The sequence below is a fragment of the Halichoeres trimaculatus genome, unplaced genomic scaffold (assembly GCF_033239565.1).
Source record: "Halichoeres trimaculatus isolate MK-OKI-2021-1 unplaced genomic scaffold, fHalTri1.1 fHalTri1_scaffold_16, whole genome shotgun sequence".
Lineage (NCBI taxonomy): Eukaryota > Metazoa > Chordata > Actinopteri > Labriformes > Labridae > Halichoeres > Halichoeres trimaculatus.
In genome coordinates, this window is record NW_027437194.1 from 16,088,301 (window position 1) to 16,112,465 (window position 24,165).

At 39.5% G+C, this 24,165-nt stretch overlaps 1 protein-coding gene across 1 annotated transcript; it reads right to left on the reverse strand.

Moving 5' to 3' along the window:
- Window positions 1–731: 731 nt before the first annotated feature.
- Window positions 732–23,632, reverse strand: LOC141805663 (uncharacterized). The gene is made up of 50 exons (XM_074690816.1): window positions 23,590–23,632; window positions 21,687–21,832; window positions 21,485–21,597; window positions 21,259–21,398; window positions 19,340–19,563; window positions 19,132–19,238; window positions 18,918–19,036; window positions 18,676–18,811; window positions 17,502–17,584; window positions 17,293–17,412; window positions 17,117–17,218; window positions 16,870–17,028; window positions 16,691–16,773; window positions 15,287–15,431; window positions 15,153–15,197; window positions 14,900–15,067; window positions 14,685–14,804; window positions 13,639–13,749; window positions 13,512–13,544; window positions 13,268–13,402; window positions 13,041–13,184; window positions 12,800–12,934; window positions 12,560–12,717; window positions 12,331–12,475; window positions 12,186–12,240; window positions 12,009–12,075; window positions 10,460–10,593; window positions 10,310–10,353; window positions 10,054–10,227; window positions 9,791–9,945; window positions 9,600–9,713; window positions 9,355–9,470; window positions 7,441–7,592; window positions 7,155–7,360; window positions 6,898–7,075; window positions 6,593–6,817; window positions 6,336–6,505; window positions 6,184–6,254; window positions 5,971–6,071; window positions 5,751–5,870; window positions 3,191–3,328; window positions 2,962–3,116; window positions 2,779–2,878; window positions 2,449–2,687; window positions 2,171–2,354; window positions 1,836–2,084; window positions 1,566–1,748; window positions 1,391–1,450; window positions 907–1,052; window positions 732–828 (listed from the first exon to the last, which is right to left on the reverse strand). Exons 1-50 carry the CDS (start codon window positions 23,630–23,632, stop codon window positions 784–786), a joined length of 6,495 nt encoding a protein of 2,164 aa, XP_074546917.1. The 3' UTR covers window positions 732–783.
- Between the last annotated feature and the right edge of the window lie 533 nt (window positions 23,633–24,165).

A 24,165-nucleotide genomic window follows, 5' to 3' on the forward strand; every position in this document is an offset into this window, starting at 1 on the left:
GTGACGTCACTGGCTCAGAAATTTTAGTGCTCATGTTGAAACAAAGCAGGACAAAAGTGATCCATGGGAACGAGAGGCGGGAAACGCTCACTGGGTTCGATTAGGTATAGAAACGTGACTTGAGTTGCTGTGTCAGTGATCCAACACAATAAAAGGGCTAAATGAAAGAGGAGTACTTAGTGTTCCTAACTTGACTTTCTTTGAGTGATAAAGTCACATTTTTAATTAAGGAATGAGTTCAACCGAAGGATTATTTTTTATGTAAAGCTTTCTACCACAAATGTCTTTGTTTCTCGAGAGGTAATCATTGCTTTGACATTCAGAAACAGTTCAACTGTAACATATTCATTTCTTTTCCAACATTTGGCTTTATTTCTTACATCCTCTTCTGTCCATACATAATTTATGAATGAACCTGCAGGAAGTTTATGCCTCTTGTACAAAAAAATAACTGGAAAACTTTTCAGGAGGATTTTTGAAGGATGCTTTTTTCCTTTTGTGAAATCTGTAAAGAATTTGTGTTGCAGTGTACAGAAATGAATAAACACTGAAAACTCATTTATTGTTTACTTTTCTGAATACAAAAATTAAACCACAGACAATTACAAAAAGCTTTCTGGAGAGATAAGTTTCTGCAAACCTTAACGCCAACCATTAATGTTTCTCACTTCAATTGTCAAAATATGTACAATAATGATGAATCTAGCCAAAAAACTACATTATCCATGATTCTTTAGCAAAAATGTATCAAATTTCCTAACTGTACAGAAATAGACTCATGAATTATGTGTCTGATTCTCCTCCAAAGTTGGGGTTACTGAAAGCGGGCTGCAAGAGAAAAAAACAGACTTAGTACTTCAACAGGTACAACAACAAACTGGGTGTTTAGTTGGATGAATAACTCACCACATCAACATGATTGTTTGATCTCGTCGGCAGGCTGAAGTTGCTCACTTTGTATCCTTTCACATTGAACATGTAGAAGAGCAGCCCAAAAATTAGAGCGACAACCACGACAGCTGCAATGATGGCTCCGGCTATAACACCTCCATCTGTATTCGACAAAGTGTGTCAGTGTAACAGTTCTTAAAAACTACCCAGCATTCAAGTGTCAAGTTATGTGGAATTACATCATCTGATGTTCAAAAGTGAAAGAAAAAAATGCAGTTCCAAGAGCGGCCACTTGAGGCTGGCTCTCAAAAGCCACAGCAGAAATTAAAATGTTTGAAGCCTGATAACAAAATTGCTTTGACTATCAGTTAGGTGTATATGATTTTAAATCAGGGATTATAGATAGGCATATATACACACACGAACACACACGCACACACACTTATATGTTTATATAGACATTTGAAGGAAACTGTGTTAGTAATTTTCTTGTACTCACTGCTGCCACCAGGACCATCAGTGGGAATAACTGGGTTACCCCCATCATCTGTTGTGAAGTCTGAAACACAATTTTAAACATAGAAACTTTTCATTTGCTGCTTCAACATCAAAAAGTTCAGTTATTTTTCTACGTTTGTGTTCTGGTGACTGGATAACTAAAAAAAAGCCCTTACACTTGCGATGGCGGCATACAAATCCTCTCTTCTGTAGACAGTTGTTGTCATTCCAGCGTCCATCCGGGTACATCTCCACACAGTTCTCTTCAGCCACCTCTCCGGGATGGAAAGCTGCATTCGGCTCACCTGGAGCCCAGTTAAGGAAGCCCAAAGGCGTCTTGTCCGTCCAGCCCCAGCCGACTGGAAAAAACAGACATTAAAGGATCAAGAACTCGAGGTTAATGCGTATTTCTGAAGCTCTGTTCTTTGATTTCTCTCTTCACTCACAGTTGTTGTCTCTGGTGAGGCCGATCCAGAGGTTGTGGTTCTTCGAGTAGTTGAGGTTCCTGATAAACTCCACCTCAGCTCGACTGTGAACGGAGGCCAGCTCTGCTCGCACAGACTGACAGTAGTGACGAGAGTCCGGCCAGGAGAAACCCTGCTCCAGGTTGTAGACGGTGTAACAGTGGCGACCATAAGGAACCCAGAACGGCAGACACTTCCCGTCACCTGGGGCTGGAGTCGGTGGTGGTTTCTCTGAAAGAAGAAATGAAAAATGATGAGCTCTTGTCTTTTGGATACGGCCTAAAATTCATGATGGAAGAATGTTAAGTGTTCAGTACCTTTGGAGATCTTGCAGATGTAGGGTTTAGCTACGTCACACTTGGTGTCGTTCCAGGTCCCATGGAAGGCCCATGATCCATGCATGCTGACACAGCCCTCGTCTTTGATGTTGCTGGGCTCACCTGGTCCCCACTGAGTAAAGAAAACAGGCCAGCCGTCTGACCATTTGTAGGAGCCGTCCTCCTGCATATGAGGAAAATATGAGAGAAAGACAGATTAAGAAAGATTCATTTCTTTGTTGTTTGGTTTGACTCCTTTGATCCCGCCGTGACAGCACCTTCCGTCTGAGTCCGATCCAGGCGTCTTCTTTGCCCTGCAGCACCACTCCAGCCACAAAGGCCTGGTCGTAGCTCATGTCGATGCTGGCCAGGTTCCCTCCCTGCGTAACGCAGTCTGCCTGAGCTGCATCCCACGTCGCCTTCTCCTCCACCAGCCTGTAGCAGTTCGAGTACCAGGGGATGTAGCCTGGGGCTTCACAGGGGCTCTTTGTGGGGGGTGGGGGGGCGATGCTGCTGGCTGATGTGGACACAGATTGGGAAAGTTTTGAAACATGATGTGATCAGATTGATTTTAAAGAAGAAGGGAAACAGCTGCGTTGTTTACTGACATTTCTTCCGGGAGCAGACGAAGCTGTGATCTTTATGACAGGCGTCATCGTTCCATCTCCCGCTCACCAGGTGGTTGTGAGCCATTGCGACACAGTGCTCCTGTTCAGAGCATCAGAGAAAACTTGGTTATCTCACTTCACATTTTAAAAAGGATAAATTTAATGTCTGAGAAGACTCCTCACAGCTCCTCCTGCGTTGTTGGGCTCCTTGTCATTCCAGTTGGTGTACAGCACAGGACTGACCCCGTCACTCCAGGCGTACTGATTCTCCAACAACAGATCTGACAGACCGATCCACGTGGGGAGCTCCATGTCTCTCAGGTAACTGGCCACAAAGTCTGGAGGAGAGATGGTTAAGTCACAGAGAGCAGTCTCTCTGTAATGATCTCTGTGTTGATGACTCTTAACATACCGTTCTCGTACTGGCTGTCAATAACAGCCAGATCTCCTCCCTGATCTTTGCACCAGCTGCGAGCGTAAGACCAGTTTGCTTTCAATTCATTTTTCTTTCCTTTGAACAAGAAGCACTTGTTGTTGAAACGAAGCCAGCCTGGAGGGAGAAAGAAAGGCGACTGCCTCAGATCAAACAGTCAATCTTTTTTTTTATTTACAAAGTATAGTTCTCAGAAAAGACCCAACATTAAGATAGGACAATAAGTCAGGATAGGATTAAGATAAGAAGTCTTACATTATATCTGATAAGCAGTGAGGGTGGATTATCCTCCATTAATGTGTACTTATCTTCTAATTGAGGTGTTTTTTAAAAGTATTTTCTTTTTGTTGAGAAAGTTTATCAACAAGCTGAATAGGTATTTTTAGGATAATTCACTGAAATCTAAAATGTGCTTTTTAATTTGAATTTGAGCCGGAAAACTGGAACTTTTTGAGAAGTTAAAAAATTAACAGAAATAATGAAAAACCTCAAGAACACATTTTTCTGTCCAGAAATGAAAGTGAATAAATTGAACTTGTCAATCAAAAAATAATAATGTGAATTATTTTTTCTGCTTTTTTGAGAAACCGTAAATTTGAGAATTAATGGATAAAAAAAATATATATATATATTAGCATTAATTATGTTTTTTTATTTTTTTTAATTAAAAGCTTGCACATTCTGGTGGATTAACCATTACAGGAACATAAAAAATATTTGGTATGGTGCAGGGCTGGTCTAACTGGGTTAATTTATCTTTTCCTACATGGACGAAGTGTTATGCAACAAAAATCAATTATCAATCAATTAAACAAAATTATCAATTTATATTTGAGCATTTTTGCTGTTGAAAATAGAATGAAGGGTTGTTTTTTCAGGAAGCTGTAAATCATCAAAACTACCTGCGTCCTATAAAAATGAGGCCGTTGAGAGCTAATCAATAAATCTCAGGAACATAAGAAACTTCTAGAAGATCTCTGCGGAAACACTTTTCTTTGAATATTTAACAAAACACGGGGTATATGCTGAAATCCTGAGGTTAAATTCAATACCTTTTAAAGAATTTTTTAAAAACCTTTCAAAAAGTCTTAAGACTTTAACACGCCTTAAAGCTGTTGTTAGAAACCAATCTTTGGCAATTGTAGTTTGCATTTTAACATAAATTAGGTAAACTGAGAAGGAATAAAGATTGAAAGAAAAAATGAAACTTAAGGCAGGTTAATTGACATTCCCACAAGTAACAACTGTTATACAAGGCCAACTTGCAGAAAAAAAAACAAGAATTTATTTTATCAGTTTTAAAAATTAGGACATGCACTTGAGATTGTGTTTTTTGCTTTCCATCAGCACTACATACAGATGGCTACTAAACTACTGTACAAACTGAGTTTGTTGTCACATTAGCCTACGGATATGTTGGGCTGCTAGTGATGCATACCGCGCCTCACAAAATTATAACTTTGCTTGTTGTCACGTTTCAAACAACAGCGCTATGTAATTGTATTGATAAATACCTTATCTTGTCGTGTTGTATCTGGTAAAAAATTGATTTGAACAAAGAGAATTTGTTCCAAAACCGACACAAGCTGGTCTGTGATGAGTGTGACGAGTAGAATGATCGCCCAATCACCAGGTATGGTTACTTTTGAAAGTTCAGACCCCGTAATCATTTTCGAACCAGATGGACCATTTCCATGGTGGATAGATGGAACTGTCTGTCTGGCGTGCCAGGTCAGTTTGTAACAGTCGCAAGGAGGAAAATAAATATTCATGGATACTTCTGGAGTCAAAGCTTGAATACCAATAAAATCTAATACCTCATAACATCACGATTAAGACTTGTCAACACTTTTTAAGGGCCTTAATTTTCCCACAATTGATTTATCAACTTTAACACTTTTTAAGACCCCGCGGACACCCTGGAAATGTCTCAAAACAGCTGAAGTCTTGCCCTGTAACTTTTTTTCAAAACTTACATGAATTTTTTAAACTGATTTTCAATGTTTTCTTTCAATGTGTTTCGTTGACCTTTGTCTGATGCCTGACCTGCATCAGCTGCAACAGGAACCAAAATTTACATACCAGAATTTATCAGTCTTGTTGGCAAGGTCTTGTTTGTTTTCCCAATTTATTTTTTTTCCCCCACAGAGACATCATCGTTTCTTTTACATATTTTATAACCACTTAAAATCTCTTCACATGAGTTTTAGATGCATTAACTGATCTTATTAAAAAAATATTCCAAGTCACATTTTTAAACCTTTCTACCTCCAAACTTTGAAAGGTATTAATATTCTACAAAAACCCCAGCCATGATTGTATGTTTTCATTTAAAATAGGTTGAGTCATTTTGTCAGAGTTGAATTTAGAAATGTACATGTAAATATAAGATAAATGACCAAATAGTTTTTGTCACCTTATCTCATGTTTTGTGGCATTTGTTGACAATAAGAAGCCAGAGTGTAATATCACAGATACTGCCTCAGTATCTAGTTGTTTTTTGTAAATAAAAGAGGAGGATTAAAGAGGTGTGTCCTACCTTCGGGGCAGTTTCCCTCCCAGGGCTGTGTGGGTGGAGGAGGGGTGTGAACATCTCCGGGGTGCTTCTTACAGACGTATCCTGCACCTGCCCGACCACAGTTGGCATCGTTCCATCCACCTGAACAAAAACAGGTTGTTGACAAACACTAATAAACACATTATCTCAGGAACATTTCTACATCCTCAGTTTATTTTCTGATGTGTGTAATTTAACCTACCTTGATGTCTGTTCATCTGCACACACTGTTCTTCCCCGTTGGCGTTGTTGGGCTCACCTGGACTCCAATGAGTGTACGTCACCGGGGAGAGGTCCACCCATCTGTGCAGAAGAACAGAGATGTCTTTGAGTGGAAATAAAGTATGTAAATGATAAAAAACGGTTGAAAATATCTGAGAATGTAAATAAAGGGACATTTCCTGTTTTCACTTACACATATTGTCCATTTGCGATGCCAAACATCATCATTCCAATCCAAGCAGCAGCGACCTCACCGGTCCCAACCTGAAGGAGCAACACAACATGTTTCGCTGCTGCTCGTCTTTACCACAGTAAACAGTTAATAAACAGAGCGTCGTAGTGTACCATGCTGTTAACGTAAGCCTGCTCCTCTTTGCTGTGGATGGTGACGAGCATAGCCTTCTCATGGTAGCAGCGTCTCGCGGCCGTGTGGAAGTCCACGATGTCGGTGTCGTTGTAGTAGTAGCAGATGTTGTTGTTTTTCCTCCAGCCGGGGTTTGATCCACAATCAGGAGCTGAGGGTGGAGACAGGAGAAGACAAACTTAAAGGAGCTCTGCTAATTCAAAAGACACCTCTTACTTTGACCTTTTCCTTAGTGTACCTGGAACAGGAGGAGGAGGAACTGGGGGCAGGATGGGGGTCTGTCCTTTAGGGATCCGACAGATCCAGTCCTGGTGAGCGTCACAGTTCAGATCGTTCCACCAGGAGACTGTGCCGTTGGTGGTGCTCACCATCTCCACACACTCCTCTCGGCCCTCATGGTTGTTGGGCTCCCCGTGACCCCAGTTGGTGTGGGACAGTGGAGTGCCGTCACTCCAGGAGTAGCCTGCAGGATGAAAGCATTGATTGGTGTTTTAATGTTTCCTCTTTTTGAATGAACTGTTACAAATCACAGACTTTACTCACCTCCTTCTGTGGGGTTGTGTTTGAGACCGATCCACTTGCTGGTGCCTTTGCTGTACTGACCCAGGAACTGCTCCTCCTCCTGAGTGTGGATGCTGGCCAGGTTAGCTCCTCTGGAGACACAGTCCTCATTTGCTGCTTCCCAGCTCTTCTTCTGGGACCATTCCACGTTGTGGAAGAGCTGTATGAATCCATCATAAATCAGTGCTGTCCCCAGCAAAGAAGCAAGGTTGTAAAGTTTGATTGGCTCTCATGTTTACCTTGTAACAGTGTCTGAAGTGAGGCAGAGCCGTCCAGCCCTCAGCACAGCCCTGTGCAGGCGGTGGAGTTGGGGGTTTAGTGGGTGGGTGGATATCAGGTCTAGGTTTCTCACAGATGAAGGAGAATTTCTCTGTGCATAGTTTATCATCCCAGAAACCTCCGACAGCACCAGTTGTCATAGCCACGCATGTTCCATCGCCGTTATCTAAACACAAAAAGGACGTGAGTGTTAACCAGCATGTGTTTATCAACCTTTCTCTGATGGATTCACTGTCAGCTTTGTACCTGGCTGGTCTCTGTCCCAGTGAGTGAAGGTCAGAGGTAAGCCGTTGTCCCAGATGTAGTCCACTCCACCACCTTGGCCTTCAGCGCGCAGGCCAATCCACCACATGCCGGTCCTTCCTGTGAGCGCCACGGTAAAATGTGCTTGTTCATATCTGCAGGGACACACAGGAGGTTCAGAAACTCCAGTACGAATACTCTGTGTGTCACAGCTTTCATGCATACAAGCACACAGCCCAAAGTTCTCACACAGAAAAAAAATTGCAGTGATTGATTAATGATAAAAGCCCAAAGAAAAGAAGGTGAAAAGGTGCTTTAATGGCAGACAATGTAAAGAAAGTACAAACAATAAAGAAAATACAATTGTAAATCAAAGTTTCGAAAAAAAAATACTGCGGTTATAGAGACTCAGTGAATACCTTCTCTGCAAATTATTCTGCACAAGCTGGGATTTAAATTCTTTAAATTTTAATATTTTAACATGTTAAATATATAGGCGTGTTTTAAAAGTTTTCTGTTTTAATAAATAAAGTAAAAGTAAAAACAATATGGAAAAGAAACAAACCACGCTATGACTCCTGATACAGTTACGCATCTAGTGCCCCATTTTTTACGTGCAATATATTACACAATCTATATTTTGACAAAAATACACTTTATTTGAAAAAGAAAGAAAACCTTAAAAATGCTCTCCTCATACTGAGAATTTTTTTTAACCTAAATCAGTGATACTTTTCTTGCCTCTGGGCATTTATGAGCTGGAATTAAGGTTTAAAAAGGGAATTTGATTAAACAGTTTTGCTTACTTTCATTATCTTAAACTCATTATTTTGCTTCAGAAGTTATTTTTTAAGTATTTAATCCAAAAATAAACACCTCCTTATTTTTAACACTTAGGAATTCCTCTCAAGGCACATCCTTTGCTGGATTATACATCCATTCTATTGTTTTGTTATATGTTATCCAGTGAAGTGGGACATCCATATACTGAAGCAGTGATAGCAAAGCTTTGAGTTGTTTGGAGGTTTGAGCTTGCGGTACTTGTAGTTAATTCAGCCAAGAGCCTGTGCACTGAACAAAACTTTTCCTTTATCTTCCTGTTTGGAAAACATTTGCCTGTAAGTATTCTGTCATTAAGAGTTTTCAGTATTGTTTACAAATAGTATTTGTGGCATGTTTCTGTGGTAAAACTAGTTTAAAAAGCAACTTCAAATCGTTGTATGCTGATCTCTTGCATATCAATGCAATTTCCCATTTTCATTAGTATCAAGCTACGATTGTTTTTCTATCTTGTTTTGGTAGATTAAGAGATGTATAACATGTTAAATGTATTAAATTTGAATCTCTTTTGATATATTAATGCACATTTCTCTGTGTATTTAGCGTCTTCAGTAAAAATTCAAGCAGAAAATCTGAATCAGAGTTTTAGAGAGAAACTGTTATCTATCTAACATTCTTATTTCAAGATTTCTTGCCAATTTGTTTACTTGCTGCATGAACAGATAATTTCACTATTTTTGAAGGATTTTTTTTTATTTATTTATTTTTTATTTCATACTGAGGCTCCCTTTTTCCCAGAGTTCCAGAAGCAGATAGATAAAAAAGTGATTAATAAAATCAAAAAAACATAAAAGAAACCCAGATGAATAAAAGTTTGAGCATTGAAACAAAATCTGAAATTTTAAAGATTATTTTAGTTGTTTTTCTGCATAAATTTATCAAGCTCAGACATTTTGATACTTTATGCACTATTCCTCTTAATTAAACCTAAAGGAAGCTGGCGAGTTAAAGACTTCAAAGAGAACTGAGTTACAGATCACCCACAGAGCAGTTGGAAAGGTCACATTTGTAGATTTAGAGTATTTTTCATGTTAAAACTTCTGCTGATTCATGTCTTTGTCTTCTAATGTAACTCACATGTCTCCGATGTGCAGCATAAAGCCGCCTTGATCTTTGCAGAACGTCTTAGCATCATTCCAGCTCCTGCCGGCCTCCTCCATCCAGTAGCAGGCGTAGCCGTAAGCATCCCAGCCCTGACACAGATCACAGAGGTGAGGCTGATGCAGTGGTTTCTAATCACACAGCACGCTCTGAGCTTTAGGTTGGTATAAGAAGTCTTGTCTACACATGCAGGGAGCAGAGGAATAAGAGGTTTGTTCTACCTGAGGGCAGCCGTACTCTGTGGGTCTCACAGAGGGCAGTGGATAATGAGCTTTGGGCATTTTGCAAATGTAGGTGTTGAGTTCTGAACAGGACACGTCGTTCCATCGGCCGGTCTGAAGCAGAGATGAAGCACAAGTATTACATTGTGTATTTCAGGTGGACAAAGGACGACATTTCCCATCCTTCTCACCTGGTGCAACATCTCCACACAGTCTTCATTGAAGCCATCATGGTTGTTTGGTTCACCTGGAGCCCAGTAGGTGAACGTCACCATGTGTTCATCTGACCAGGTGAACATACCAGGGAAGGCCAGGTCATTCAGACCGGTCCAAACATCACTGGTGGCTGAGAGAGAAAGTCCAGGAGACACATTTTGTACCTAACAGTAAAACTCTGTAACTGACCAACATTGACACTTCATGTGTTGTCACTTGTTATTTTCTGGACCCATACCCAAATACAAGTAGCTCTCAAGCCAGCTCTGCTCTGTCATGGAGCGAATGGACACAAGCTCAGCACCCAGGCCCCTGCAGGTTGTCTGAGCGTCACGCCACGTCTTCTTGTCGTCAAAAGGTTTGTAGCAGAACTCGCCAAACTCGTACCAGTCAGGTCCCGAACACCTCAGCTCTGAGGAAGAGAGGGAGGAGATAAACTCCAGGATTAATAATCCTGAAGGGAAAAATGTGCACAGAGACTCTGGAAAGCTCACCTCCATCAGCAAAAACATATGACACTGCATAGTTTCCATCATATCTGAAAAAGAGAAGCTTTGAATTAAAAGTCACATTTAAAGCTAAGTTTGATGAACTGTGGATTAGAATGGCATCAGTGGAAGGTGTTTGGAAAGAAAGAGTCTTACTGTTGGGAGGTGATGCCATTCCTGGTGGACCCAGGATAGAAGTCCTGTCCCTCTGTTTTCAGCACGGTGCATTCTCCTCCAGTTTCATCCAATATCACTCCAGCATGGATAGCTGCAGCACAGATGTTTGAGTCCTGTTCAGAGGCAAAGAAAGAGACAAATGTAATGCAGGTTTTGTTGGGTTTTACAGTGAAGGCAGTACAATAACAGGCAGTGTGTTTGATTAGATCAAAAAGCCTTTGAGAAGCTGAATAAACACTCAAGATCAAGGAAAAAAAAAATAATGATACAGTTCGGCTGCTAACAGAGGCTCTGGTCTTCTGATCAAGTGGATAGCAGAGGCCAATAATTTGTGTTAACATTTGTATTTTATTTTAATCAGAAAAAAAAATTAAATATACAGTAAGAACTATCTGATAATGTTTTGGTTCTTTAAAAAACTTTAAATTAAGATTTTAGTTTAGTTTTGTCTCTTTCAGTTAATGTCAAATCATACTCCCAGACCAGCTCAGTGGTCACATGACCATTCTATCCATTAGCACTTACAAGTTTAGGAAATTGTCTTTATACTATATCACAAACTCTGATTCAAGGTTTCTGGACAGGAGTATCTGAATGGACCTTGATTAAATAAGCCTCTGTTCTTAGGTAGACCATGAAATGTATGGATGTAGTCTTAGTGACGTCACCCCTTTGTTTCTGATACTGAGTCAACAGGGGCTGAACTCAACCTTGCATCGTTCAAGAGACAGGGCTTTGGCCTCTTTGCATACAGCTACAGGGTGCAAAACTTCATTTTTCATTTTTAACAGCCGCAAGTTGCCTCTTGGAAAACAAAATCAACGGGAAAGTGTATAAAAACTGCAGTTTCATGAGCGTCAACTTGACGTTGGCATTTAAAGACTTGGCAGATGTAAATATGTTTACAGCTGAATGCAAAAGAAAGTTTTGGTGTAAATAGCGTATCTTCAATTTGCATACACTTTTTTGGGGTGACATTGTTAATAACTTGTTAAATCCTCTTTACCTGTGGCTTTGTTGACTAAAAGTCAATCTGAGTCAGCATTTGGGATAAAGCAAACTCCACTGTTAGATTTAACCCTTTTATAGAAACAAATGAGTGACGTCAAAGACTTGGTCCATATTTTATATAGTGGGCTGTGTGTGCCCCACGCTCAACACCTCAATTCATGTGACATGTCCCTCTGCTTCCACCTGCTGGGTGGTGATGTGCAATACACCCCCCAGAAAAAGCTGCCTTTTCCAAATAACAAAGGTCAGCAGAGATCTGGACCCCAGGCTTTAGTTATATATGATCAACCAGAAACCTCAGACACATTAAATCTACACCTTATTTCAGGTGACACATTTTACTCTATACTATAATATTTGCCTTTTTATGTTCAAAACAAAGTCTTATGTCAAACACATTTAATCTTTAGTGAAGACTTTTTAGTTTCCTGGTGGGAGTGGTCGAGCAGCACCCTAGCACTTTGAAGTCACAAGCCACCATTGGTTATGATGCAGATGCAATAAAGTATTCACCTACCCCACGATACGTTGTTGTGCCATACACTCTGTAATAAACCTCAGCACAGCGGGCTGGACAGTGAACACTGTAAGTTATAAGAATCAGGTAAATTGTTGTGAATTGTGATGTAAAAGAATATAATGGCTCAAAAATGTCAACAAATACAACACAATACAAAATTTAGGCTCAGCTTACGTCATTTTTTCATTGGCAAAGTGGAAGTTGGGCCAGCTGGCGCACGAGATTGCATCTGTTAAAGGAATTTTTCATTAATGACTATGAAAGACGGTATCCCACCAGATTGTAACATCATTTTGTGCACTTTGAGTAGTTTCCGTACAGTCAGGTGTGCATCCCAAGACGTCAAAGCGAAGGCCTGGTTGGCCGTTGGACTCCAGAGGAAGGATGCGTATGTACTGAGCTGACACAGGCGTACCCAGCAGCTGAGTTTCAGGAGTGTTTCTGTCTGTTGCTCCGGGGAAAAACTGCAAATAAAAGAAACTCGGTGTTATAACCTGTTCTAAAAATCACAATTTGGTTTGAATCTGTGTGTTTTCCTGCTAACTCACCGCCCCGTCGGCAGTGTAGTCAGTCCAAGTTGCGCCATCCATGCTGTGCTGTATTTTAAATTTGGTGACCCAGTAATCAGACTGAGGACATCCCTGGATCACTATTCCTGTTACCTTTCTGGTCTGACCCAGATTCACCTGAATCCAGCTCGAGGTTACTGCAGGGGGAAGAAGAAAGTGATCATCTGTACACATCATGTAAATTATCCTTTTTTAAGTGATGACTGTGTTGGTTTATACCACTTCCTGAAGGCCTCCAGCAGGAATTTCCATTCAAACGCGCTTGACTGGCAGAGAATCCACCAATGGAGGAGGATGCAGCGAGCTGAGAGTCTGTGATGTTCCCGTCTTCTACACCCAGACCGTGCAGACACACTGTGAGCAGCAAAAATATCATAAAATTAGGCATCAGGCTTCAGTTGAGATGAAAAAATGGTGCCAATGACAGGTGTTGGATAATCCCAGAAGAAGAGCAGCATACCTTTTTGTTCACAGGAGTAGACAATCTCAATATATTTGGAAACATCTGGACAGGGGTCGACTTCTGGTGCGTAGACAAAACAAAACGGGCGGTTGTCGCAGGCCTTTCTAAAAATAGGAAGGACACCTTCAACTGTGCAGCTTCCTGAAAAAGAGAGAGGGAAAACAAATTTTAAGTATTTTATTTGTGAAATATAATTTCTCAGTTAAACCTTCATGCAGCATCACCTGCTGATCCATCCAGGGGTGGACAAGTGGTAGCACTCTGTCGCCCGTAGAAAGCTGACTTGATGTTAATAACACTGTCCTGTGGACAATGAAGGACAGCAGTGGAGTCCTGGCACACCAGAGCCGTCATGTAACCTGCAGCAGGACAGAGCTCAGATGATCATTACAGAAAAAAAGTGTCTCTTTTTGTTGCTTCTGTTTTTTTTTTGGCGCTCAGTGTTGTCAGAAAATGCTGCACTGTTACCATCATGAGGTGGAGGAGGCTCAGGTGTGAGTCCTAAAAAACACAACATGCATGTGGTGTTACAAACACGTTTCATTGCCCTGAATATCAGCATCTGGTTCTAAATAATGATAAAGTTAAACTTCACCTCTCCGCTTGCAGATGTATCCTCTCTTGTACTCACAGTTGTCATCATTCCAGTAACCTCCGTTAATGTAAACAGACAGGCAGTCCTCTCCATAATAGTTATCTGGGTTACCTGCAGAGGCAAATAAGGTCAAGAAGAGTTGCTAGGCGCCGCCCCTGTTGTGGTTGCCTTTTACTGCAGCTCTCTCTTCCTTGTTCATTTCTTGTCATTTTTTCATCTCTTTTTCATCATTTTGCATTTGGAGTGGGTCATTACTTTGTATGGTTCATTTGTTGGTCATGGACAACAAACTTTTTGTGGCTTCAGCAATATTTTTTACTACTTTTCTCCTGTGTTTGTCTGGAGATCCTACATGTAACCATGGCTGCATTTTTTACATGTGAGATTGGCTGTTAGCAGCCTCTAGCATGTCAATGCTACCTGGTGCAAGGCCTGATGTCTTCTCACAAGGTGAGGAGATGGAGGTGAGGATGACATGCTGGTTCTCAGGTGTGAGCTAAGAGGTGATGACATCGACCTGCCCTTCCATCCATCGTTATTGGGAACGTAAGATCTATCTCCAATAAGATGGACAAGCGAGCTGTGCTAACCCAGCAACAGAGGGAATACCAGAGGGCAGAGTAGCATCATGCTATTCACAGACATGGCTAACAGAGCTAACATCAGACACCAACGCCACATTGGAAGAGCTTCACCTGCTGTGAGCAGACAGGATCTAGTAGACAGAGATGGAGCATGACTGAAGAAGCTCAGTCCTGGACCCTGTGGAGGTGGAGGCTGGCTGAACTGGACAATGATGGACAAGCTGTCATCATTTATATTTTTATGGACCTTTTTGCACTTTCTATACACTTTCTTATTTTTGTTTTCTTGACTGCTTCTGTGACTCCTCCTGAATTTCCCCTCAGGAATAAATAAAGTGATTTCTATTCTATTCTATTCTATTCTATTCTATTCTATTCTATTCTATTCTATTCTAAGAAGGAGTAGTCCGTGTTTTTTTTTAGAATCAGGATTATACAGGTTATATTTGTCTAAATACTAACCTGCACTCCAACGAATGTATCTGAAAGGAGAGCCATCCGTCCACTCCCAGCCGCCTTCAGTGACCGAGTCGTGTCCGCCAATCCACAGAGAGATCCCTGTAGGACTCTGCTGGATCACACCTGAGAGGAAGGTTGAAGGAATAAAAGACTCCAGCATGAATTCAGCAGAAGATCCAAGGATCCTGTTTGGGAACACTTTGTTGACAATCTCTCACCTTGAATGAAGGACTGCTCAAAGGGATCTGTGATACTGACCAGGTCTCCTCCCTGGTTCAAACAGTCAGATCGTGCCTCTGCCCACGTCCTCATAGACAGGTAGTTAAAGAGGTAGCAGAAGTCATTAAAAGGGTCCGGCATCCAGTGACCACATTTTACGTTCCATCCTGTGAAATTAACAACACAACAGTTAATGTACACTCACACACTAATTTCAGAGTACCTTTAAGCTCAGAGTATCCTTAAACTCACCTGGTCCAGATGTTGGTGGCTGAGGAGGAGGCCCCGCACCCTTGGCTTAAAGAGGCAGGAGTGATGAAATAAGCAGTAGGAATAAAACAAAAGAAGCATATGAGGGAGAAGATAAGAATAACAGTGTGTCAGACCTTTCTTGCAGATGAATTCCTTTGTGGAGGTGCAGAAATCATCGTTGAATTTCCCAGCTTCAGTGTGAGTAGCGCCCCTGATGTGCACACAGTCCTCGTTGTTCTGCCAGTTGTCCGGCTGGTTGTGTCCCCACAGGAAGAAGTCCTGAGATCCAAAAACAAACCATATTCATGCTCTTGCAGGCCCTTTGTGCTATAGGTGTAAAACCCGATATCAGCTAACTGAGTAAAAGACAGCGATTATTATTTAGGATCATACAGCTTTGGTGAGTTTTGAATTTCAACTAAATTTATGATTACCAGCATGTTCAGAATTTTGGATTAAAAAAAAAAAGAATGATATTAACAAGTTAGGAGACCTCCAGCAGGGACGTGTTGTATTAGGACAAGGTGAATGCATGGCGTTCGGTTGATGAAATTCTAAAATCTGAAGGAAAGATACTGAAGATCTGGAGTCAAAGGGTCTGCAAGAGGTTAAAATGTTTGAACGTGCCATGAGTTGGCATTGACATTAACTGTTCATCTTAGACACAAATAGATCATAAGCAAATGCTGCTTGGTTGTAATTTTTGTTTTGTTGAACTTTAAAGGAATTATTTTTTTCCCCAACTTAATTTCTCAAAAGGATAAAAAATCCCTCTTTCCCTCTGAATAACCTCACTTTTTCCCACAAATTCCTGTTGGGTGATTATTTTTAATCTGGTGCCTAAATGAAAAATGTTATCAGGTAACAAGATATTCATTTGTCTGCACAATATAACTATAATGGGAAAAAAACTATAATTTTATGTTAAATTAATATGATCTGTTGGGATGATTGTTTGAGGAAATAAGAAATTACAGGTACGTAAGTTATTACATTTTCGTAACCCATGCGTTATGATTACAGAGGGGGTGTTGTGCTATTTTTAGGCTTTACACTGTCCCTTTTGGTACCTCAGTAGAAGCTTTACATAATTTACAGATGGATAAAATATTTATTTTTTCTCACACCAGTGTTTTAGAAAACTCTTCTGTCTGAAGCACTTCATTTTAGATTCTGTCTCTTTAAGGTTCCCTGACCACAAACCCTCTTTACTCTGATTGGTCAGCCCTCTGGAAGCTGCTTTTGCAGTGTTTATGTCCGTATATAAAGTCAGGACTTCTACCACAAGTTAATATGAAGAGGGTTAAAAATCTGTAAGTTTAGTCTGAACATCCAACATTGTTAGTTATTATTCATTTTTGAATTATGGGAAAGCAGAGTACCCCCTCTTTAATGTGTATTAGCAAGCACAAGATCATGGTTTTAGTAACTAATGGTGTGCTGAAAATAACAACTTGTTAATTAAAGATTTTCAAAAATCAAACCCTTGTTGGATTTTTTTCAATGATTTGTAAAGTTTGTTTGTGTTTTTAACTCACTGTAGGCGTTCCATCAGAGTACACAAACGTGTTTTCAACGCTGATATCATTCATACCAATCCAGGCGTCCCCTGGCATGTGAGCTGCAAATAAAAGAAAATGACATCAAGTTTGAGTTGAAGCATAGTAATCTATGGATTGTTTTGATAAATCATGTGACAGCTCTTCAAGCTGCTCACCAACAATGAAACTAAGCTCCTCCGCAGAATGTATGCTGGCCAGGTGAGCCTCCTCGCCCACGCAGTGAGCCTCAGCATCCTGCCAGTTTCTCACGGTCTCAGTCTCAAACTGGTAGCAGAAGTCTCCGTACAGCAAATATCCAGAGTCACAGTGGAAGTCTTAAATAAAATCATTGGAGTTATTTTGGTACACACTGGTTTTATCCAGACAGACAGATGTGGAGATGAAGAGAAGTGTCTGACTGACCGGGGTGTGCTGTTGGTTTGGGGTTCTGACCGCCTGTCATCTCACAGATGTAACCCAGGGTCTTGAAGCAGCTTGTTGTTTCCCATTTGCCTTCATAATTTCCTGGAGGAGAAAAGAAGCTAGTCTAAATGCTTGTTAAAATTGATTTTATTGTTTAAATAAATGTTTGGTTCTACCTGTGAAGATTTGTCCGCAGTCCCAGACGCCTACTGTGTTTTGGGGCCAACCAGATCCGTAGTTGGAAAATGTAATGTCAGTTTTATCTACCCATCTGAAATGCCCATCCTGGTCCTTATCTGAGAATTTAAAACATAAGAAATGAGTTCATTTCTAAAAGGTGCTCTTAAAAATCACATTTAGGATAAAAGCACTTAATCATACAAACCTGATAAACCAAGCCAGATGTCGGGGATGTCCACTTGGTGAAAGTCTGGAAGTCTCCCATTAATGAAGAACTGCTCCTCTTGACTGGACAAGTAAGACAAGCACACGAGGTGAGATATCTATTCTCTAAAATCAAGGCAGAACTATTATAGTCGGAGTAAAATGACTTCAGGATGAGAAAAAACCCTTTGCTTCACTTTGATTTCCCTGTCAGATCTTAATTCCTATAACCACCTGATCGCTGTACACTATTCCTAACATGGCATCTTCCAGTGCTAGCTTCTCAAATCCCAATCAGTGATATCTCTGAAGCTGTGGTTGGATCTAAATTTCCTCAACCCTGAGCCCTAAAGGATGAATTGACCTCACCTAGAAAATGATGGAGTGCCCAAGCCTTATGTTTGTATTACTGGGAACGGGATGGAAATTCAAGTCTTGTCATGACATTATGTAGCTCACCTTAGCAGCACTCAGAATTGAGTGATCCATACTACTGTTATATAAAATAGACAATTTATCAGTGTACTTTTTTTTTTTTTTTTTTTTTTTAAATCATTCTATTTAACCCCCAAGTGAAGAGAAATACATAAACGTAAAAATCATAAATACTCTAGATTCATATAGGTTTATGTTTAACATGGTTGCATCTTCCCTGCTTCTTTTTTACCTCCTTTTTCACTTCCATGTTATAGTGGTGGTTTACCCTTTCATGCTTGCAGGCTCCCCCTAGAGGTCACTCTGGGTAATTTACTCACACTAATTCAGTCAGGTGCATAAAGAGCTCAAAGAATCTTAAATAGATCTTTCATGCAGTTGATATGACAGAGGGACAGCTCTCATGCCTGCGATCTTATGCCTACATTGCATTCTTAGCTGTGTGTGCTGCCCCTTGTGACCAAAAGTAGACATTGCAGTTCTATCAAGGAACTACTTAAATATCAATCAGATGCATGCCATGCGATTTATTTTGTTCCCAATTTCACTCAAGCAGGTGTTCATATCTGTGCACTGATGTTAATATCAGCCGGCTTAGCTGCAGTGATCATTGCTGACAACAAAAGAAATGTTGATACAGGCTTAGACTGTGCATAAAAACAACTTTCTCCATTTATTTGGTACTTTTTTTTACGGAGTTGCCATTAATGCAAGAAGCTTGCTGTGTTGCTCTCCCCTACCTGTTTATGATGAGCAGGCGAGCCCCCATATCAGAGCACTTTGTGAAAGCATCATGCCAAGTGGTCAGCATGTTGTTATTACTGACAACCCAGTAACAACTGCCAGAGAAGCTTAACCAGCCAGCAGGGCAAATGGCTGAAAAGAAGATTTAGAAGAAACACAAGAAAAAGTCATTTAAGACCCCAAAAAGCAAAAAAAACAAGGCAACTCAATGTGTGAGTCTAAAAAAGAGCCCACTTACTGTTCAGTGGTCGTTTGCACATGTAGGGACGCTCATATCTGCAAATATGAGATCTCCACTTTGCATAATTCTCTGTTTCATCTTTGATTATTGCTGCACATGAGCCAGCCTGAGCATCACTGTTGGAGAATAAGTGTTTAGACTTTAACTGTTGAAAAACTAAAAATGTCACATTTTAGTTGCAGTAATGTAAGTTAACAGAGTATCGTCTTACACTGTCGGTTGTCCAGCAGCCCAGTTTGTGTACCCGGCTTGTGTTGTATCAGACCAGGCCCACTGAGTGTTTCCAGCCTGCACTTGACATCCAATCTTGTTGCATTTCTAAAGAAACAAAAATTCAAGTTAAATATCAAACAAAAATTTCAAAATAATCAAAAAAGAGGAAAAGTGAGGCTCCCATCCCCACACCATGCTTCTCTCACCAGAGTGGAAAAACCAATCCAGAGGTCCAACCATGATGAGTCCAGCCTTCCTGTAACGTACTGCTCTTCCTCTGCTGAAGTGATGGACACCAAGTCTCCTCCCTGTAGCACACAGTCCCCTCTGGCCTCAGACCAACTCTTCCTGGTTTCTGAGTTCAGCTTGTAGCAGTTGGAGCCGTGCTGTCTCCAGCCGTTGTTTAAGTCACATTGAGGACCGGGATTTGCTATGGGGAAAAAAACATGGTGTTCATAAAAAACAGCAGACTTTCTAGTTAAAGTATTATTTGTACTTTTTGCTTCAAGATGCACACTTATGTGTTTGGATTTAAGAAAAGAGGTGTCTGAAGTTTTTTTTTTCTTTCATTCTGACTTATTATCATTTTATTATGCACAATTTCATAACTTTAGCTTTATACAAGCAGCCTACCCACAGTCAAAGAGAAGTTTAGTGAGACACTGATGGATATACTTTTGTTTGTTTGTGCACTTGGCAGAGAATGTAAATGTAAACATCATCTAGAGACATCTTCTAGATATTTTCTTTATTATATCTCAGATAGTGCGTGTTGCATAAGTACCCAATCACCCTCTTCATTACAGATTCAGAGATTTATACTTTAAAGATGCTATGAGGAGGATCTGTTTTAACCTAACTGGACTGCCTCACCCCCTTCTGACCTGGAGTCTCAAGCACACTGTCATAAATAACTTTTCGTGAGACTCAAATGCATGAACATATTTAACGTTATGTTCCAAAAACGATCAATAAGAAGCTCTATTTTTAGTTTTAGATCCTGCAGTATCCAATCTGAGCGACTGCAGGTCCCAAATGGATTAACTTTCCTTGTAGATTTTGCAAGTTTGTGTGATTAAAATTGTCTGAATGTATATTCTCATCTGGTATTTTACTGAGATGTGTTTACTTAGCAGATGGATGATAACATGGACAGTTTGATTGTTCTGGTGCAAGGGTCTTCAACCTGTGGCTCTGGAGCCTCATGTGGCTCTTTGACTCCTTTGCAGTGGCTCCTTGTAGCTTTAAAAAAATACTATTGAAATAAAGAATCTTAATTTTTTATTTGTCTTACAGAGTGTATTGATGATTAAAGGCATAGTCACTGTAACTGCCAACATGCTGACTTTCTATAAATGCTTGATATGTGACAAACATAAGCAAACAAGAAAGAATGATGAGTTAAGTGACATTATAAGTAAAATATGTTATCAAATTTAAGTGAAACTTTTCCCCCTTTTTTTACATTTATTTTCTTAACTTTTGCAAATTTTTAAAATTACATTTCTTTTGCAATATTCTGAAATTTCATATAACTTATTAAAATATCTACAAATTATGAAAGTTTTGAAAACTCGTCAAATTCCATTTTATTTTTTTGCAAATTTTTGAAATTTTAAGGTTTTTTGAAACTGTTGCATGTTGTTTTTTTTTTTTTTAACATTTTTTTAATTTTGCGACCATATGAAATAACTTTTTATTTTAATTTTTGAAACTTTTAGACATTTTTTAAGCTTTTAAAATTTCTCAAAAGCTGTTTAAGTTCTGCAAATGTATTAAATTACTTTTGGTTTTGGGGGGATTTTTAATTTTTGCAAATTTTTGAAAGTTTCACAATATTATTAAGTTATTTTGTTATTATTTAGAATTTTTTGCTAGGTTTTTAAAGGTTTGCAAATTTATTACGAATAAAAAACTAAGACATCACTAGATTTTAACTACATATAGAATTTTATCCACTTTACTGTCTTTACATTGAAGATAAAATAGATTTTGTAGCTCTGGAACGACTTTAATCCAGGTAAGCTGAGGCAAACTGGCTCCTATGAAGCCAAAGGTTGCAGACCCCTGTTCTAGTGTTTGTCAGACTAGGAGAATATGGAGGGACTTCTGTTGGTGGACTTACCGTTTACATGCTTGCAGATGTATTTCCTCTTGATGTTGCAGTTCTCATCGTTCCACTGTCCAAAGCTTCCTCCCAAAATCTGACCACAGTCCTCTCCTGGTTCAGCTCCCCAGTTATCAGGCTGACCTGGAGCCCAGTACCTGAAACAGATAGGGATCATCAGCATAAAAATTCATTAGAATAAAAATAAAAGTAATAATAACTCATTGGTGCCAGTTTTACGCACGATAAGTATGGGATGAAGGGGTCTCCATCCGCCCACTCATAAACTCCCTCCACTGCGCGATCATTCAGGCCAAACCAGTAGATCTCTGTGCCGATTTGTGTCCTCACCCACAGCTACACACACAAGACATAAAAATAAACATTAACCTGAAGTATGTGATCAAAGATGGAGAATTTATACCAGACTGAAAGTGCTGTCTCACCCTCTCGTGGATGTCCTGGACGCTCATCAGGTTGCTGTTCTTCTCCAAACAGAAGGCCTGAGCCTCCAGCCATGGCTTCGTGTCAGTAGAAAAGAAGTAACATTTATTCTCATACTCCCTCCAGCCCTCCAGACACTGACAATGAGCTGAAAACACAAGAAAAAAAAACTCTTCATAAAAATGAGTTGCAGCCTGACATAGCTTCTTTCCTTCAGTGTGTTCACCCAACTTAAAGCTACTGTGAGGATTTTTTATCCAGTTACACAACACTGCAAAAAACTGAAATCTAAAGAAGAGTTTCTCTTATTTTAAGCAAAAATGTGTTGTTGGATTTAAAATGAGTCACATTCCCCAGACAAGTACAGACAAAGGTCTTATTTCAACATACAAAACTATTACAACTCTTTTTTTTATATTTTTACCTATACAGGTAGATTTTTTTGAGCAATTAAAGGGGCAAAAGACATTTTCTGGATTTGTCAGGTGAATGTGGCTTATATCGTGTCCAAGTAGATTTTTTTTTTTTTTTTTTTTTTACTGAAATTTAGACAAACACTTGCTGAAATTTCAGTTTTTGCAGCGGAACAGATTTCCCTGATGCTCCTGTCTGACTCTCAAAACAAGTAAGAAGAGTAAAATATTGTGAAAAGGTTTGTTTTTTAAAATAACTATAAATTTTATGAGTTTATCTCATAATTACAGAATTTTTTTCTTCAGATCATATTTAAGAAACAAAACAAAACAAAACAAAAGATTTTCATTCAAAAATGTCCAACCCACTAAGAGTTCATGATACTCACTAATTTAATAATGTTGAATGTATTCAGTCATTAAAAAAAAAAAATCTCTGTACAGTACATGCTGATAGAGAAGTTAGCTATTTAGAACAAAACTGTTTTTGGAAAAAAGCAGGAAAAAAATTGCTGTAAAGATCATCTCTTTGTCTTGGTGTGTACGTGGCTTCCAGTGTTTCTTCAGCCATCCTCAAGTGGACGCTAGAGGAACAGGAGTTTTAAACACTTTTGCACATTTTAAGATGAAAATGCTATTAATTCATGGTTTTATGGATTTGAAAGAAAAAAAGAAGAAATAGAAGTTTTTGATTCATGAACACCTCAAACGCCTCATGGGTGCTTAAAGGATTCCCTTACACTGTTGAAAAAACATCACAAAAAAAAACTGTTTAAAAAAAAGAGTCTCCTGGTAAATATAGAGTTTACGACCCCTTAAATACCCATCAATCATAAAAGTCTCATGACAGATCCACAGTCCAGCTGTGTCAGACAATTCTCAGTGGTAATGTTTGACTTTAACAACTTTCACCAACACTAGAATCACATGATGTGCGCACCTCTGGAATGAGCTAACAAACAGCAACGTGATGCTTCAGGAACATAAAACAATCTGTTCGACCATAACAGAATCTGCCTTCAACTTTAATCCTGTACCAGATAAATCCTTTAAAACACTAAAAGCATTCTGCCTTTGTGACGGCAAACATAAGTTGATAGATGCAAAAGATATTCTTTCATCCAATTAAGATATGACGTTAAATTTCAGTCATGGCAGAAAGTATTTAACGCTTAGGCAAAGGTTGGAAGGCAAAGGTGGAAAAGATTATTTTTCTTTTTACATTTCAAACCTCATCTGCTCTGATTTTCCAACTTGTTCCCAGTTGGAAAAGTTGGAAAATCAGAGCAGATGAGGTTTGAAGTGTAAAAAAAGAAAAGAAAAAAGTCTTTTCCACCTTTGCCTTTAAAAACAAAACAAAACACGATAACTGGTTTATGGGAAGACTTTTTGTGTCACTTGAAAAAACTTTGACTTTGACATTTACTTTGCCTTTATTCAATGTCAATTTTTCAATCTCAAGCCTCACAAGATAATTAAAAAATAAACTCACCACAGGCCAGGAAAGCAGCAAAGCTGAGCAGCTGCAGGAGCATTCTGTGTTTTCCCTTCATCTCTTTTTCTCTTTGTTCACCTCTTACGGTGAGTTTCTGCTCATCCTAATATCTGAGAGTAATTCTCCAAACTCCCTGAGCTCTGCGATGCGACCTGAGATGTGTTTGAGCTCCTGGTTATGAGACCTCTGAGCATCTCCTGCAGACGTCCTCTGTTTTCAGCATCCGTCCAGGGTCCAAAGACTGAAAGCAGTAAAAGACAGATGACACGAAACACTTGACTTGTTGACTCATTCTCTGCGTTAAATCCACAGGAGTTTTGTAATGAATGAATGAAACTTGGGGTTAAAAACAATGCTACAATTAACAGTTAAAAGTATTTTGTATTTCTCAGACCATGGAAAATGGAAATGGATGAAAAAATAAGGTTTCTTGATATGAAAACAACTTTGAGCCAAGACCAAAACATTTTACAAGCAGAGATTTTTAAGTGCGCTTATGTATGTGTTTGCAAATTTTGAAGTGTATTTATGAATGTATTCCTATTATAATAAAGTCTGTGAGCATTGGGGTTC

What these genes read in the sequence shown, in the direction of transcription:
- LOC141805663 (XM_074690816.1), bottom strand. Translation starts at nt 23,632, where the DNA reads ATGCTCCTGCAGCTGCTCAGCTTTGCTGCTTTCCTGGCCTGTG. An exon ending in ACTACACTGCCGACGGGGCG is followed by an intron (nt 12,476 to 12,559) that starts GTGAGTTAGCAG and finishes TTTTATTTGCAG; the next exon opens with TTTTTCCCCGGAGCAACAGA. An exon ending in CCTCACCAGAGACAACAACT is followed by an intron (nt 1,749 to 1,835) that starts GTGAGTGAAGAG and finishes TGTTTTTTCCAG; the next exon opens with TCGGCTGGGGCTGGACGGAC.